This window comes from Symphalangus syndactylus, chromosome 12, assembly GCF_028878055.3.
Source record: "Symphalangus syndactylus isolate Jambi chromosome 12, NHGRI_mSymSyn1-v2.1_pri, whole genome shotgun sequence".
NCBI classification, from domain to species: Eukaryota; Metazoa; Chordata; class Mammalia; order Primates; family Hylobatidae; genus Symphalangus; species Symphalangus syndactylus.
Window position 1 is genome coordinate 73,601,164 of NC_072441.2, and position 18,058 is coordinate 73,619,221.

General features: G+C 51.4%; 2 protein-coding genes across 3 annotated transcripts; one reads left to right on the plus strand and one right to left on the minus strand.

The window, feature by feature from the left end:
- Positions 1-17: 17 nt before the first annotated feature.
- NUDT17 (nudix hydrolase 17) lies at positions 18-5,812 on the plus strand. Its single transcript, XM_063625946.1, is given in 11 exon segments — positions 18-3,032; positions 3,035-3,066; positions 3,250-3,258; positions 3,260-3,434; positions 3,671-3,693; positions 3,833-3,925; positions 4,521-4,619; positions 4,855-4,991; positions 5,388-5,540; positions 5,653-5,699; positions 5,702-5,812. Coding segments are annotated over 11 exon segments (975 nt in total). The 5' UTR covers positions 18-2,875; the 3' UTR covers positions 5,752-5,812.
- PIAS3 (protein inhibitor of activated STAT 3) lies at positions 5,794-17,431 on the minus strand. 2 transcript variants are annotated; one of them, XM_063625915.1, is made up of 14 exons: positions 17,268-17,431; positions 14,179-14,596; positions 13,937-14,021; positions 13,658-13,708; positions 13,330-13,420; positions 12,035-12,169; positions 11,747-11,852; positions 11,102-11,175; positions 10,793-10,953; positions 8,288-8,421; positions 8,039-8,207; positions 7,721-7,854; positions 7,500-7,537; positions 5,794-6,985 (listed from the first exon to the last, which is right to left on the minus strand). In XM_063625915.1, exons 2-14 carry the CDS (start codon positions 14,591-14,593, stop codon positions 6,719-6,721), a joined length of 1,860 nt encoding a protein of 619 aa, XP_063481985.1. In that variant the 5' UTR covers positions 14,594-14,596; positions 17,268-17,431; the 3' UTR covers positions 5,794-6,718. The 2 variants fall into 2 exon arrangements, with proteins under 2 accessions (XP_063481985.1, XP_063481984.1); XM_063625914.1 differs by lacking the exon at positions 17,268-17,431 and adding an exon at positions 16,554-16,703.
- Between the last annotated feature and the right edge of the window lie 627 nt (positions 17,432-18,058).

Consider the following 18,058-nt stretch of genomic DNA (forward strand, 5'->3'; position numbering starts at 1 on the left):
GATAGATAGATAGATAGATAGATGGATAGATAGATAATTTGTTGTTGTTGAGACAGGATCTCACTCTGTCACCCAGGTGGGGGTGTAATAGCACAATCACAGCTCCCTACAGCCTTGACCTCCTGAGCTCAAGCAGTCCTTCCACCTCAGCCTCTGGAGTAGCTGGGACTACAGGCATGCACCACACATACCCAGCTAATTTTTGTAGAGACAGGGCCTCCCTGTGTTGCCCAGGCTGATGAACTGTAATTTTTAACACACACATACACACACACACACACACACACACACACACTGTGTAGGGAATGTGAAAGACTATCACAGAGTAGAAGAAAAAGTTATTTTCAGGGTTAGCAGGTGGGTTGTCCCAGTCACACTAGAATCTGTGGACTGAAGCCACATTTGCCAGCTCCAGGCTTCTAACACATTTGAAACTGTACGTAGAACAGCTAGCCCAATGCCTGGCATATGGTAAGCACACAGTAAATTAGTGCCTTCCTCTTCTCCATGGTTCCTTAAAACTGGTAAAGCTAAATTCTCTCAGTATCATGGATATAATTTGTCCCAGCAGCTTTAATTCATTTAAAGCAGTTAGATGTTGTTTTATAATATCTTCAGTTTTCTCTCACCAGTGTGTTTTCTAATTGTGTAAACACTTGAGTGTCAATCGTCAGCCACCATACTAAACACAACATACAAAGATAGATAAATAAGACACCATCTCTGCCCTCAAGCCAGTCACCATCATTTACTAAGCACCTGTTTTGTGCTAAGTACTGGGGTAAGACTTGGGGATATAAAGATTAATAAATTTTGAGCATACAGTCTAGTAGGAGGAGACAAATAAGTACATAAGTACCAGGAAGTATTAGGGGTGCTACAGTAGAAGAGTAAACACTATGCACAGAGAGGCCAGAAAGGGAAAAGGGTCAGGCAGGGAAGGGAACACAGAGAAAGTGACAATGTATAGTTTGAAAGATGAGGATGCTTTATTTGCAAACTATCTTAACAAGGGATTAATAAACAATATACAAGGAGCTCAAACAATAGCAAAAAGAACAATCCAACTTAAAAATGGTCAAAAGATCTGAATAGGTAGTTTTCGAAAGAAGATATACAAATGGCCAACAGATACATTAAAAAATGTTCAACATCACTAATCAGAGAAATGGAAATCAAAATCAATGAGATACCATCTCACCCCAATTAATTACTTTTATCAAGAAGAAAGAATGAATGCTAGTGAGGATGTGGAAAAAGGAGAGCCCTGCCTAGTACACTGTTGGGAATGTAAATTGGTACAGCCACTGTGGAAGACTACAGAGGTTCCTCAAAAAACTAAAAATAGAACTATGCTCCAGCAATTCCACTACTGGGTGTGTGTATGTATGTATATATATATATATAGTCCAAAAGGAAAGAATATATCAAAAAGATACCTGCACTCCCATGTTTATTGCAGCAGTATTCACGATAGCCAAAACATGGAATCAACCTAAGTGCCCATCAATAGATGAAAGGCTAAAGAAAATGTATATATTATTCAGTCATAAGAATGAATGAAATCCTGTCATTGGCAGCAACATGGATGGAATTGGAGGTCATTATGTTAAGTAAAATAAGCCAAGCACAGAAACAAATACTGCATGTTCTGTCTCACATAGGGGCTGAAAAAGTGGATCTCAAGAAAATAAATAGATTGGTAGTTACCAGAAGCTAGGAAGGATGGGGAGGATGAAGAGAAGTTGATTAGTGGACACAGATAACACAGTTTGAAGAAATAAGACTGGCGTTGGATAGATAGGGTGGCATAGTTACTAATTTACTGTACATTTTGAAACAGCTAGAAGATGATAATTTTGATGGTGCCTCAATCCTGTAATGCCAACACACTGGGAGGATCAGTTGAAGCCATGAGTTCAAGCACAGCCTGGGCAACAGAGATTTCATCTTTACAAAAAAATTTAAAACTTAGCCAGGTGTGGTAGTGCACACCTGTAATCCCAGCTACTCAGGAGGCTGAGGCAGGAGAATCGCTTGAACCAGGGAGGTGGAGGTTGCAGTGAGCTGAGATGGCGCCACTGCACTCCAGACTGGGTGACAGAGCGAGACTCCGTCTCAAAAAAAAAAAAAAAAAAGGCTGCGCGTGGTGGTGGGCGCCCTGTAATCCCAGCTACTTCGGAAGCTAAAGCATAAGAATCTCTTCAACCTGGGAGATGGAGGTGCAGTGAGCTGGGATCACGCCAGTGCACTCCAGTCTGGGCTGTAGAGCAAGACTCTCAAAACATCACTCTGGCAGCACTGTAGAGAATGAACTGATAGGGGCAAGACTATTTGGAGACTTGCAATAATATTTCAGGCAAAATATGAGGAAGGCTTAAACTAGGGCAATGCATGAAGGCTGGAGAGAACATGGGTTTGAGGAAGTTTAAGGAGATAGCATCTGCATACTTGGTTGCCATATGAGTGAAGTGAAAGGAGAAATGGTATCGAAAATGTTATTTGGTGTGTTTCGCTTGGAGATAATTAATTCGAAGTGACGTCTGCTGTAACAGGTGTGCACAGTGCTGTAGAGGATGCGTATAGTTCAGCTTAGGGCTGGTTGGAAGTAACATGTGAGTCCTGAAGTCATTCGGTCTGGGGGTCATTGTCCTAAACAGAGAAGATAGGAAGGAATAGGAGCTGAGCATTTAGAGGTATTCTTCTTTGTGGTTTAATATTATACCCATGGGTCATCCTCAAAAGATGTGCCCTTACTTCCCCGGGGACTTTTGGAAACCCCGCTACCTTCCGACCCCGCGGAACGCTCCGAGGGGAAGCGTCGCTAGGCCACCAGAGGGCGCCAGGCGGGCCGCAGCGACTCCAGCGTCGCGTTATGGCCGCGGTGCGGGTGCAGCTGCTCCTGTCCGGGCGTCCGGAGTCGGTGAGCTTCGCACGGAGTGTGTGTGGCCTCCTGGGAGCCGGGCCAGGGCTCGGGCCGTGGCCCATTCACTGCCGCTTGAAGCGAGGACGGCTTGTCCTCTCGAGCAGGCCCTTCCAGGCGCCTCCGCTAGGCTTCCGCTCCAGGTCAGCAGAAGGGGGCCCCAGAGCGGGGGCAGTGAAGGGCCGAAGATGAGGACTGAAATCGGGTGGGAACTGGCGGCGAGGACCCCGCCCCCAACGCGCGGTGTAGCCCCATTTTTGAAAGTCACGCCCACCCAGTGCCGCCCCACTTCTGAAGCCTTAACCCAGCTGGCTTCCTTCTGCCAGCGACCCCCTTTTCTGCCCTTTTGCGGCCCTGGAGGAGCGGCCCAGGGTCCCTGGGGCTGAGCTGCCCACAGATCGAGGTGTGGACCAGGGTGTGGCCGTCATTCTGCAGTCCAGCGACAAGACCGTCTTGCTAACCAGAAGGGCACGCACCCTCAGCGTTTCCCCCAACCTCTGGGTACCCCCGGGTGAGTATTCTGGGGACAAGGCCCCACGTACAGAGAAGAAATTTGCCCTTTCCCCGCAACAATGTTTTTCCCAGTCTCAGAAGGATAAAGTGGGCCCCAAAATGTGGCATGTTCATAGTCACAAGGGACTGCAACTCCCTCTGTGTCCACTGGAGGGGAGAGGAGTGTCAACAATGAGTGGGGGGACCCTGGCCAAGACCACCACCGTTCACCTACTGGCCCCACTGTTGTTGCAGGTGGGCACGTGGAACTTGAGGAGGTAACCAGTCAGCTGATCCAACCTGAGCCAAGAGACCCATGCCTGGGACCACCTTGGGTGTGGGCTGAGGGAGGGGCAAGCAAAAGGACTTGGAAGAGTCAGGCACTGGCCCCTCTGATGTGTCTTCTCTGACTCCCAGCTGCTGGACGGAGGGCTTCGAGAACTTTGGGAGCAGAGTGGACTACACCTGCCCCAGGACCAGTTCTCTTGGGTTCCTCTGGGTTTATGGGAGGTGAGACAAGGAGCTGGGAGAAGCTCCTCCATATTTAACCAAGAGACCTCAACAACTACCCACCAAAGTGCATAGATCAGCCCCTACCTGCCTTGGCTACAAGGGAAACAATAGCACATAAGTGGGCTGGAGTCCCCAAATCCATAACCCTCACCCATGTCCCTGCTGTCATCTGTACCATCCACACCCTCAGCTTTTGGCTACCATTGTTTCACTCTAAAGCTGTATTAACAAAGTCTCAAAAAGTGACAGAAAGGGCCAGGTACGGTGGCTCACGCCTGTAATCCCAACACTTTGGGAGGCCGAGGTGGGCGGATCACCTGAGGTCAAAAGTTCGAGACCAGCCTGGACAACATGGCAAAACCCCGTCTCTACTAAAAATACAAAAATTAGCTGGGCGTGGTGGCAGGCGCCTGTAATCCCAGCTACTCTGGAGGCTGAGGCTGGAGAATCGCTTGAACCCAGGAGGCAAAGGTTGCAGTGGGCCAAGATCACGCCATTGCATGCCAGCCTGGGCGACAAGAGCGAAAATCTGTCGTAAAAAAAAAAAAAAAAGTGACAGAAAGTTCTCACTTTTGCTGTTTTCTTTTCCTAGTCTGCCTACCCTCCTAGGCTGAGCTGGGGTTTACCCAAATACCATCACATTGTTCTGTATCTACTCGTGATCTCCCAGGAATCACAGCAGCAGTTGCAGGTAGGGCTGGCAGTGAGGGAAGGAAACAGGGCTCAGGGGAGCCCAAGCAACCTGGTTCTAACTGTGATTAGGAGCTGGGCGGGGGGTGGGGGGGGTAGTCAGAGATAACGAAGAATATGCAATACCCTTTCCCCTTGCTCCTGCCTTTCTCTATGAAACCTGCAGGTAGGTTTTGATCACGAACAGGCAGCCCAGGGAGAGGCAATGACTGAGGGGTCACCATGTCTGACCCCAGGCCCGGATCCAACCAAACCCAAGTGAGGTGAGCGCCCTTATGTGGCTGACACCAGATGTAGCTGCTGCAGTGGCTGCCACAGAGGTTGGGACAGAGACACCCAGACTTCTCCCCCAGGACCTACCACCCTCTGTCCTGTAAGTAAGAGCTTCTCCCTCAGCCTCTAATACACCAACATATTCATGTTGAGAAGTTCAGCGTCTGTCCTGTCCTCAGGATGGAATTTTGTGTTGTGGGGGAGAGTTAAGGAGAGTGGGTCAGCTGATAATTAAGAAGGTACATGAAATCTAAGACACTGACCATCAAACCCCAAAGATTCTTGCTCTAACTGGCTAGCACTGAAGGTCTAAGTGTCAGTTCTAACAAACACAGGGGCAAGTCATTTAACCCTCCTTGAACCTGTTTCCTTTCTGCAAATGAGGTCAACACCCACCCACCTCCTGTGGTAGTTGGGAGGATTCGGGGACCTAATATATATGTAAGTTCTTTGTAAGCTACAAGGCACAGCCCCAACAGGAGCTGTCACCATGCAGTGCAGTGGAACTAGAGGAGGATGGAAGAGCCCGACCTCTGGTCCTGCCCATGTCCACCCTCCTGCGGATGATCCCAACCATGGCAGAGGGCACAGAGAGAGTCAGCACTGGAACCAAGTTTGCCCTCAAGCTCTGGCTGCAACATCTGGGCAGGTAAAAGTGAAAAAGGACTGAAGAGCTCCACAGTACTGGGCTGGAATGGTCTAGTTTTTACAGGCATGGGGGAAAGGAGGGAAGGACAACCTCTCTTGGAATTCCTCCACAGAACACCCCCACCGTGTAAAAGTGCAGCTCACCTGGACCCAGGGCCAGCAAAGAATGGAACGTGGACCCTCTTCCCCCAAACCAGGGGTCTGGAAAGTGAAGTGTAAAATCCCCTCCCTAGCCCATCTCCATGACACTCACAGAACATTCACAATCTTTATTATGGGTGAGAGCTTCACTACAACTTTAGAAATAAAAAGTAGAATTACAACATAGGTCCAAGGCCTTGGCGAGCCTGAAAAAGAAGATTGGGAAGGAGGGCACAGGGTCCTTCCACCTCCCCGGAAAGGTGCAGAATGAGCCAGGCCTAACCACAGGGCCATGAGCCTCTAGAAGCTTAGGGTGGAATAAGAAACACTGTGAACTTAAATATATAAATAGAGAGAGACCCAAGCAATAGGCCAGGCCTGACTCCCAAACCCCTGGGGATCATGGCTAAGGCCTTGCATCCTCCTCTGTCATACTGGAGTAGGAGGCAGGGGAAGTCATCTTTGGAGTATTTTGGTTTTTTCTTATTTATGTACAAAAAAGTCCACATCCACAATCCAAAATAAAGTTCTCTGTCCATCTCTGAAACTGCCTGTCTCAGTTTTTCCACCTGTCTGTTTGGCCGAAGGGAATGGAATGGACATGAAGAGACAATGGATGTGAAGAAGAAATAGAGCCATGGGTTTGGGGGATAAGAAGAGAGAGCATTTGGGGTTCAAGAGAGGTGCCCCTTCCCCAAGAGGCTCTAGACTTAGTCAAGGCTGAGGGTTCAGCCCTTCTCCCAGCTCACATCCCATCCCATTTGCCTCCCACTGCCTAGGTTAACATACCCAAAGGAATGTGCCACCATCTAAAGAACATTTCCAAAAACAGACCCCAGTGTCCTTAAAAAGAGGTTAAATATTAACCCTTTGGGTGCTGGCCTTGTCAGGCAGAGATGAGGCCAAAAGTAGGCATCTGTGAAGGTCTGTCTGGCCCTTGGCCAGAGCCCCCAGAGGGATCAGAGTAGCTGGGGCTGGGACTCCACAGCATACTTGCTCAGTGTTGGGGGACAGCGAAGTTTCCATAATCCAAGGAACTCAGTCCAGGGAAATGATGTCTGACCGACAGCCAGTCAAAGAGGGACCTGAGGGCAGGGGTCCTCCATGCCCCTCCCTCAAGGCCCCCCCAGGGGCCACAATGCTGCTGACACGGCCAGGAGGGGGCGCCGGAGTGGCACTGCGGTGGGAACTCCCCAACGTGGGGGCCAGTGGACCCAGAAAGTGAGAAGGGGTCCCTCGGTACTGGAAGAAGTGGCCAAGGGCATCCTGTTCATCTAGTGAGGTGATGACGGAGGGGCCATAGTGCTAGGAAGAATCAAGGGCATAGTTTAAGATCTCATCCTGACTTCCCCACCTCCCAGTCACTCATCTCAGAAATGCTGTATGAGACCAATCAATCCCTGTGGATCCCAAGGTATTCTCTTGAGAAGCAGGAGAGCCTCTCCCTCTTTCCCCTACTTCCCCACACCCTTCCCCTTTCCCTGCCTTGAGAGAGCTCCTCCAACTTGTTAGGTTCTTGGCTTTGTGGGCGTCTGAAATGTGTGGAATGTCCGGTTAGAGCAGGCATGGTGCTTTAAGTGCACACGGGGGTGGGGTGAGTAGGCCAGGGCAGAAAAGTAACAGGGGATCTAGGAAGGAGGCCTAAGTAGGAATCTCAGGAACTACCAGTGGGGCTGAGGAGGTAATAAGCTACCTACACCCCACTGCCCTCACGGGAAAGCAGATTTACATCCCCAGAGATCATAAGAGAGGGAGGGGCTCCATCAGTGCCTAGAAAGGAAGCTTCAGAGATCTGAGACCTGAAGAAAGAACCACTTACCTGACTCTCTGTCTGAAGAAATGAAAATAAATCTAAACCTGACAGGAAAAGAAAAATCAAAATTAACCTCCTATCTGACCCCTTTACCACCAAAAGACAAAGCACTTTGGACTGTGGCCCCTTGCAGGAGAAGCAGGAGGCTTTGAGAAGGAACAGTGGTTCTGATGTAGCTCTGGGGAGGGTGTGGCAGTGCAGGGTCCATCTTATGATCCATGTCATACCTTGGATGTCGGCTCCCAGTGGGAAGGCAGGTGGGTACTCATGTAGTGGGAGACTGGACAGGAAATCCCCACCCAACGTGCCCATAGCAGGGCTCCTTAGCACTGAGGATGGCTGGTGGCCAGACGTCAGGACTCTGTGGGTAGAGAGGAGCTGAGGCAGCCAGCAAACCACAGATGCCCTCACCCAGCTCAGGTTCCCAGGTTCCCTCTCTGTCCCCTCCACATTTCTCTTGCCCCAGGCTTTGTCCAATGATCAGAAAGCATTCCTGACTTCTTCCCCTGTCCCTTTTGCTGTAGATTCAGCCTATTTTCTCATACCCTTTGCTTCCAGGTAGGGCCGGGATGGCAGCTGAGGTGACAGAACAGTGCTTCTTGGTAGGGGGCAGATCCTCCTCATCTGATGAGCTTTCTATTGTCAAGTCAATAACTTCGACCTTCTTCTTATTCTCTGATGGATTTCCCTCCTGGACTGGGCTGTACTGGAGGCCTGCGGGTATTAAGAAGACTATGTCTCAGAGAAGAGGCCATCCAAGATTTAGCTTAGCTGGGGAATAGGGGGTCACTCACCATCCAGCCCATACCCTGGCGGGGGGCAAACCTCAGATGCCTCCTTCTTGGGTTTCATTGGGCACCAGGATCCATCTTCCATGAATTGGATCTCATCACAATCTGAACAGGAACTAAGAATCTCCATAAATAAACTGGGGGAGGAGAGAGATGAAAATTCATGGGGCTGGAAGATGAGCAGAACAGTAGCCAGAGAGTTCTGTAACTCACCTTCCTGTATCTCAGTTTCCTCATCTGTAAAATAAGGACATTATCCATCCTACTGGACCTCTCTGAGATGTTGGAATCAAATAACACAAGGTATGTAAAAGAGCTTTGCAAAGTAAGTAATAGGTTTTAAAATAAATACAATCTGAGGCCGGGTGCAGTGGCTCATGTCTGTAATCCCAGCACTTTGGGAGGTACAGGCAGGTGAATCACTTGAGGCTGGGAGTTCAAGACCAGCCTGGCCAACATGGTGAAACCTCATCTCTACTAAAGATACAAAAATTAGCCAGGTGTGGTGGCACATGCCTATAATCCCAGCTACTTGGGAGGCTGAGGCATGAGAATAGCTTGAACCCGGGAGGCAGAGGTTGCAATGAGCCTAGATCACGCCACGCCACTGTTCTCCACCCTGGGCAACAGAGCAAGGCTCTGCCTCAAAAAAAAAAAAAAGAAGGCCGGCGTGGTGGCTCACGCCTATAATCACACTTTCAGAGACTGAGGCGGGTGGATCACCTGAGGTCAGGAGTTCGAGACCAGCCTGGCCAACATGGTGAAACCCCATCTCTACCAAAAATACAAAATTAGCCGGATGTGGCAGCACATGCCTGTAATCCCAGCTACTCAGGAGGCTGAGGCAGGAGAACTGCTTGAACCCAGGAGGCAGAGGTTGTGTGAGCTGAGATCACGAGACTGTGCCATACCACTCCAGCCTGGGTGACAGAGTGAAACACCGTCTCAAAAAAAAAAAAAAAAAAAAAATCTGAGCACTTACGTGTAGTATAAGGAACAAAAGGAGCAGAGATACAGAAGTCCATAAACCATCTCCAAAAGGCACTGGGTCTTTGGCTTTCTAAACACTTGTGTAAAAATAAATAAATAAAGGCACTAGGGGCCAGGCATGGTAGCTTATGCCTGCAATCCCAGCACTTTGGGAGGCCAAGGTGGGAGGATCACTTGAGGCCAGGAGGTCGAGGCTTCAGTGAGCTATGATTGTGATACTATACTACAGTCTGGGCAACAGAACGAGACCCTGTCTCAAAAACAAACAAACAAACAAAAAGTGGGGGAGCACTGGGAACAAGAACCATAATGTAGATTCCAAAAAGGGGTTAAGATTAGCAAGATCAAAAGATTAGAACATCCAGGCCCTCAAAAGAACCTTATTGCAATGCTCAGTGGGAAGTCAGGTAGTTGTCATAGGTGATATATTATGACAGTTCAGTACACTGGCTCTGCCACTTAACAATATAACCTTGAGCAAGGCTCAATCTCTCTCGGCCTCAGTTTCCTCATATGTAATGATACTACCTATCTCATAGGGTTTTTTTTTTTCTTTTTTTTTTTCTGGGTGAGTGTCACTAGCCAATCATAGGATTATTTCTTTTTTTGAGACAGGGTCTCAATCTGTTGCCCAGGCTGGGGTGCAGTAATGCAGTCATAGCTCACTGTAGCCTCAAACTCCTGGGTTCAAGCCATCCTCCCGCCTCAGCCTCCTGAGCAGCTAAGACTACAGTCATGAGCTGTTATAACATGCCTGGCTAATTTTTTAAATTTTTTATAGAGAGAGGGTCTTACTATGTTGCCCAGGCTGGTCTCAAACTCCTAGCCTCAAATGATCTTCCCATCTCAGCCTTCCAGTGTTGGAATTACAGGTAGGAGCCGAGTCCATAGGGTTATTGTGAGGATTCAATGAGATAACTCATGCAAAGCGCTCAGCAAGATGCCTTGTATATACTAAGTCCTTAATGTTGCCCTCCCCCTCCATACACATGCACACACACACACACACACAGATTGGTAAAAGGGATAGACAAGGTGAGAATTGCAGTTCATGTGAGGGGAAGTAAGGCATATGAATTAAAAACCCTGAAGGAGGTGGTGGCTAAAAGAAAAAAGAAATATAGGCTGGGCATGGTGTCTCATGCCTGTAATCCTAGCACTTTAGGAGGCCGAGGTGGGCGGATCACCTGAGGTCAGGACTTCAAGACCAGCCTGGCCAACATGGTGAAACCCCGTCTCTACTAAAAATACAAAAACTAGCCAGGCATGGTGGTGGGTGCCTGTAATCCCAGCTACTCAGGAGGCTGAGGCAGGAGAATCGCCTGAACCTGGGAGGTGGAGGTTGCAGTGAGCCAAGATTGCGCCACTGCACTCCAGCCTGGGCAACAGAGTAAGACTCCATCTCAAAAAAAAAAAAAAAAAAAAAAAAAGAAAAGAAAAAAGAAAAAGAAAAAGAAATAACCAAGAAAAGAGGGTTCTAGTGGATGTCCTAGGTAAGAGGAAGCAAACTGGCCCTACCCATCAATGATAAGAGATTCATAGGGAGCCTTCTTGTCACACACAGGACATGTCCATGTCGGCTTCTTCTCATTCATCTGTAGATAAAGGGCAGCATCGAAGCTCTGCAGGTGGGCGCAGGTGAGGGCACGACAAGGGACAGTCAGGCGCATCTTCCCTAGCTGAAGAGAAGCAAGTTCTCTTGTCAGAGGCCCCACTCTGGTTTCATCCCAGAAAACTTCACTCCAGTATCCCTAGGAACCCTCATCAAAGTCCACAGGCTAAACCCAACTCCCTTCCCACCCTGTTCCCTTCTCCCCCTTTACCCACCGGGCACATGAGTGACACCCGGAGACTCGTAGTGGCCACCTCACTGTCAGGGTCAGCAGTCAATTTCTCCTTGACTGAAACAAAAGTGAGGCCAGAGCCATGGGGTCAGCAAGGCTGGAGGAAGCCCAGGAGTTGGTAAGGCCAGGAACAGATGGCTCTGGCTGAGAGGCTGCTGGGTGGAGCGTCTTTGGGGGCCAGTGGTACGTCACATGGAAGTGGTCTGGGACATGGATGATGAAGGTTGGGTGTGGGGGATTTTCCCATCCCTGAAGATGCTTAAACATAGCGTGACACTCTGGCTATGTTAGAGATGATCTGGAGGAGTTGAAGCATCATGTGAGGGTTAGATTAGAGGACCCCTAAGATTCTTTCCAGTCCAGAGAGGCCATATTCTAGCAGGGCTGGAGTTAGGGACTGTAAGGTGCAAAGCAGATACATGATTGGAAATTCAAGGGTGCCTGGGAGTGGTCCAACTTCAACTATAAAGACTGGAAGACTGGTCAGGGGTAGAGGGGGAGGGTTGGGGTTCATGTGAGAAGGGGAGTAAGTTGTCAAAAAAGAGGTATGGGTTTAATTATGAAGGCTGGAGGGCCAAGAAGACTTGGATCCAGATCGGGTGGGGAAGAGAGAAAAGACGTTACTCACTCAGTGCCCGCGAGTGGTCTGGGTTCCGGATACCCTTTGCTCTGAGTTTTTGTAGAAGGGTTCCTGCGGTCAACTGCCTCACCAGGTACACAGACAAGGAGTAATTCTACTTGGAGGCAGGGGGTAGACAATTAGCCTCTGCTTCTCATACCACCACTGCCCACTTTTGTTCCATGAGGACCAGAGACAGACCCATAAAGAGGAAAATGCTTCCCCAACCCAGGACACTGGATGGTTCCCCTTCACCCTCAGCAGGCTTTTCCAGGCACCTGCTTTAGCTGTGCTCACCCGTCCGAACTCAGATGACCAATTGACCACAATGGTGTTGGGAACAGTGGCTGAGAGTCGAGCCAGGGGTGTGATGTTGATGGGGCGGCTGGGCCTCTTGGGCTCGGCCCCATTCTTGGTTGGGGGAAGGTAACCCTGGAGAAGGGAGGGACTGGTCAGTGGAGAAGTGGCTCTGGGAAGCGGCTCTGCTCTTTCAACAAAAGATATCTTGTCTCGGGTTATTCAATCCCTAGATGGAAGGCCAACTCACTCACTCACTGACCAAGGGGATGAGGCCCATTCAGTGGCTCACAAAACTGGAGCACTGTCTAGGGCCGTGTGTGGGGTTCACTCCTGGGGAGAAAGGAGAGCTTATTTATTGATCGAGAAAAAAGGAACCCACTCACTGAGTCCCTGAGGAGGAGGAATAAGGATGCCTCACCTTTTCTCTTTTTTTTTTTTGAGACGGAGTCTCGCTCTGTCGCCCAGGCTGGAGTGCAGTGGCGCAATCTCGGCTCACTGCAAGCTCCGCCTCCCGGGTTCACGCCATTCTCCTGCCTCAGCCTCTCCGAGTAGCTGGGACTACAGGCGCCCGCCACCACGCCCGGCTAATTTTTTTTGTATTTTTAGTAGAGACGGGGTTTCACCGTGGTCTCGATCTCCTGACCTCGTGATCCACCCACCTCGGCCTCCCAAAGTGCTGGGATTACAAGCGTGAGCCACCGCGCCCGGCCGGATGCCTCACCTTTTCTAACTCTCAGCTCTGGGGTCAAGTCTTTCTGGCCGGGTGCACTGGCTCATGCCTGTAATCCCAGCACTTTAGGAAGCCGAGGCGGGCGGGTCACCTGAGGTCAGGAGTTCAAGACAAGCCTAGCTAACATGGTAAAACTCTGTCTCTACTAAAAATACCAAAATTAGCCGGGCGGGGTGGTGGGCACCTGTGATCCCAGCTATTTCGGAGGCTGAGGCAAGAGAATTGCTTGAACTAGGGAGGCAGAGGTTGCAGTGAGCAGAGATCGCGCCATTGTACTCCAGCCTGAGTGACAGAGGGAGAGACTCTGTCTCAAAAAAAAAAACAAAAAAGAAGTCTTTCTTACATCTCGGGTTGAACTAATGTCCTCCTCCGAGTTCTCACAAAACCTTTGTTCAGCCCTATCTTAATACTCTCAAGATTATATTGATTCAGTCAGTAAACTGAGCACCTACTATGTGCCACGCACTGTGCTAGGCATGTCTCTTTCAGAATAGGTTTGTAGTTAATATTTATGAACTGAAACGATAAGGGATTACTGACAGAAGAAGGGGAGAGCATTTACCGGCAGGGGGCACAGTTTCCCATTGACCTTGACAAAGAGGTTGGGGGGAAAATAATCTTCCTGGGGGCAGCTGGTCTCACAGAGACAGAACCTGGTAAGAGATGAGAAAGGAAGAGTGGGAAGAAATTTCTTTACTTGAATCTGACAGAGAGACAGGGAACCCCAGAAAATCAGTCATAGATGCCTGAAGCCCTCAGCATCCAACAAGAGTCGCAGGGCTGCTGTAGGCAGTGGCAGAGCAAGGACATCTCGTAAGGGTATCTGTCATACCCCTACTTCACTCCTACCCCCAGTGGGTACCTAGTACAGGCAGGGAGGATTAACTCACCTTAGCTGCACCTGTATGGTATAATCACATTTGGCTCCTGGCAGAACCTCTCTGTAACAGGGAGGGAGATGAAGAGATGTCAGCATGTAGCCCCCAGAGGGCAAGGGTGAATGCACAGAAAGGCTGAAAGTTAGATGTCCAGGAGATAGAGAAGAGACACACAAAAGAACGAGAGACAAGTAGGTATAGGAGGATGGATAGGGAAGAGCGCAGGGCAGAAGAGAAGAAAGTCAGAAAGCAGAGTCCAGGGATGAGGCAGGAAGACTGGAAGAGATGTACCTGGATGTAAGGATCTGCTGCACTTGCTGGGGTGTGAGGGCAAAGGTAAAGTGCGCTTCCTCAAACCGCTGGCTAGAAGTGGATGCTGAGGATACAGAGGGGCAGTTATTCCAAGCCCATGCACAGGCAGCCACAGAAATCACCCCCGTCCCAGGTCGCTGATCCCATAGGACTAAAGCCTAAGAAATGTTTGGGAAACAGGTAGGGAATCCAGAAGACTAAGGGACCACAAAGAGCCATACCAAGGGTGGTGGGCCGGATGAGCTCCCCATAGACTTCATAGAAGGGCAATGGTTTCATGGTGACATCAGGGTGCACAGGCTGGGGCAGAGGGGGGTGCATGTCCACCTCACGCTTCGGGCCCAGCAGGGTGCCAGGGGCCAACAGGGTTGGGGGAATGGGAGCTAGAGGACCAGGGGAGCCTACAGGAGAGGTGCCAGGGGGCAAAGAGAGAAGGGAGAGATCAGAGGGCCCCAGGGTCTTCCGGGGAAAGCGTCGTCGGTAAAGCTCTTTGATCTTCATCTGGACACTAGGGGCACAGCTGGACTTCAGGAGGTGCAGAGCCTTGGCCAGGAGCTCGTGCTTCCGTCCACTCTTATTCCGGCCAGCAAAGCCAAGAAGCACCTGGAGCTCAGACACCCGGAAACTCATCACCATGTGCTGTGGAGAAGAAGAGAGAAGCTTGAGCATCCTCCCTTGCACAGGCCTGCCCTGCCAAGACATGGGCTGAGCTACCAGGTGGGCAGTGCCTTTCCCTCCAGCACTGATGGGAAAGATGATGCTTCGCAGCTAGTGGATTACTGCCAGGTAGTCGACCTATCCAAAGGGACATCTCAGTCCCACTTTAGCAACCATCAGGACAGCATCATCACCACCACCCCCGAGCTTGAGCAACACTATTTCCCCAGGCCTGGAAGCAGCCAGAGTGGGGCAGGGAATGGCAGACAGCAAGCTACCCTCAGACACACCTCCGAGTCCATACAGCCTCCCACCTCCGTCCCTGGACTCTCCTTTAAGCTGCTTATCTCCTCTCTTGCCCTTTCTCAGACTCTCAAACCCATCCCAGCCTCCTGGGAACAGGATAGGAGACAGAGAGAAGGAGGGAGAGACAAGAGGATTCAAGCCAGACAGCCCCATGGGGAAGAAAGGGGCCAGGTGGCTGGAGGATTGTGCCCTTCAGCCCACCCCTCCCAACCACCTTAATTCACCTCGGCTATTTCCCCCAAGCCTCTGAAGCTTCTGTGGCCAGGGTTTTCAGGTCAGGGTTCAATGCTCATAACTCCCCCAGATCCTTTCTTGGAATCATTTATATCACCACCCCCTCCCCACAACTTAGTCCTATTTTTCTGGAAGGGAAACAGGACCAAAACTTGGGTCAGGGAGAATAACAGTGAATCACTGAGTCCAAGTATCCTGCCTGTTTACTCTATCTGCCAGGAACCATTATCTGGCATCTCTCCTACACAGAGAACATAATACTCCTCTACAACCTACAGCCCCCCCATAGGGGTGGAAAAGGAGAGGGCAGAGCTCTAAACAGAGGCCCTGGGTGGATGAAGAAAAAGCCTCTGAGTCACAGCACAGAATCGCAAATCCCCTGAAGGTAGCCGGGCCCAGTGGCTAGACCTCCAGCCTGCCCAGGACCATAGCTCCATTTCAAAGGGCAGAGGAAAACCAGGAGGCAGGCGGATGAACTCGGTAGTTTGAGGTTCTATGAGATGTCCTCAGATGTGGTCACCCTCCAAACTCTGTGTAGCAGGAGGGGAGCGCTCTCCTTAGAAGACTCCCTTCTGTGAATCTCTAGGAGATCCTGTCATGGGCAGGGCTTGCTAGCCCTACACGATTCTTCTCATAGGAGGCTTTGTCTTGGACCCCTTTTATGGAATGTGATGAGAAACTTGCTCCTCTTTCTCCCCATCCTTATCTCCTCTGTCCCGTCTTTTTTTCTCCATTAGCTTTCCCTATAACTTCCCACCTTTCTATCCCATAGTTTCACATGCCTCTGCCTCTGCCCAAACACCGCGATTCACTAAGGCAGGACCTTCCTCTGAGCCTCCGGGATGCTTCTGCCCCACCCCTCGAGGTATCGGCCCGCACAGCCCCGCCCCCTGCATCTCAGCAGCCTACTGGTATTTCCCAAAGCTCGGATCCCGAGAGTAGCCCCAAAGACCCTATCGTCTCAGCTGCCTTTCCCCCGGAGCCTCCCCTACATCTGCCCCGCGGTCCCATCCCTGCATCTGCCCCCTACTGTTGCATCTCTTGGCCTTGATCGACTCGCCCCCAGTGCCTCTACAGCAGCTTTTCCCCCTGGCCCTACCCCAACAAGTGCCCTTACTACTAAATCCGACTTCTACCCCTCGTCCCCGCCCCCTGCGCCTCAGCCCCCAACAGCTGCAATTCCCCTCGGCCCCACCCCTACATCTGCCCCGCAGCCCCGCCCCCGGAGCCCCGCCGCAGCCCCTTCCTCGCTCTCAGCCACTTCTCTCCCATCCTCAGCAGCCCGTGCCTGCCACGTCGTCGGCGCCCACCCGAGCCCCGGCACCCAGTCTCGGTCGCTTCCCGGACACGGTGTACCGCCGGGCTCAGTCCAGATGGGGATGGGGGAGGGGGCTGGTACCTTTAATTCGCCCAGCTCCGCCATCTTGAGACATCGCAGGCGCCCTAGCCGGAGCCGGAGCTCAGGCCCAGGGACCGGCGCACAACTCTCCACTCCGGCGCCGGCCGCAAATGCCGCCTGCTCCGCCCCGTCCGGCCCCCTATACCTCCCCTTCCCGGCCCCGCCCGCCTGGCTTCGGACAAGCCCCAGCCTGAGCCCCTCCCTCCACAGCCGACCCAGCAGCTACAAGTCTGCGGCCGGTTGGCAAGACGCGTAGCCCCGGAGGGAGTGTATGACCCCCAAGATCGCGGGGTCCCTAGGGCAACGGGGAGGAGGCGGGCCCGAAGTGTCTGGTGGATGGGGGCTTTGCCGCGGCAGAGTTGGGAGGGGACAAGCTTTTAGGGAGCCAAAGATACTTGAAAGATGGAGGGAAAGTATCGGGAACTGCTGGAGCTCAGAGAAAAGGGGGAGGGGGTAGCGAAGTTGGAGCGCAAACTCTCATCTCCATCTCTACAGAAGTTTAATCAACTGAAATCGAGAGGTCTTCCAACTCGGGAAATGGGCGAGCGCTGATCCGTCTTAGGGAAGCCGTGGAGTCGGCATTCAGTTCAAGACGGCTATGCTCAATTCACCCTCTCCTCCTCCCCCATACACCAACTACAATGCAGCTCGTGGTCCGATCGTAGGACTCAAACTCGGCAGCAAAAAAAGTTTGGTGCGGGGAGCGGGACTTACCAGCACAGTTGCGGGAAATGGAGAGAGGGCTCGGGAGGCTCAGAGGGCGGGCTGGAGAGGTGGGGGAATGGGGCTCGGCGCCGCTCCTGCTGTCCGCACGGCAGAAGTTCGGTCCAGCAGCCGGACGCGGCGGCCGCGGCTCCGCCCGGGCCGGAGCTCCGCCCGGCCTAGCGCTCGGGCTGGGGCCGCCCCCTCCAGGGGAAGCCCGCCAGGACCGCTGAGAGGGAAGTGGGGCGGAGCTCGGGCGAGAGAGGGAGGGACTCAGAGCCCGACGTTGGAGAGATTAACTCCTGGTGTGAGTGGATCTGGAGAGACGAGATCCTTGGATCCCATCATTCTCACTACCTCTGTGACCCCTCACGCTTATGTATGGGATTGGGGTGGTGGCACGCTGCTGCTAAGGCGGTGTGAACCAGGTATCTGACAGTATAAAGCAGTCTTCCTTGAAATGACAACTGTCCCTCCCTAGGGCAAAGCCTGGGGTACTGAATCCAAAGTGTACCTAACAGTAACTACCCCAGATACACGTGCACAATACCTCCACCAGAGCCCCCATACCTTTGGTGTAGCTGAAGATGAACAGAGGGGTTTTCTTACCCACAAAAGGGATCTTTCTGTCCCTCTCTGAACTACCTACCCACTCTCCTTCCGCCAAAGCCTTGGACCCTCCAGAGGCCCCATCCCAACCAAGCTGATCACTCACATGCAGGCCCCAGATTAAATCTGTTTCTGTATCCATGGAGATACCTTTATTTTATTTTATTTTTTTTGAAACGAAGTCTCACTCTGTC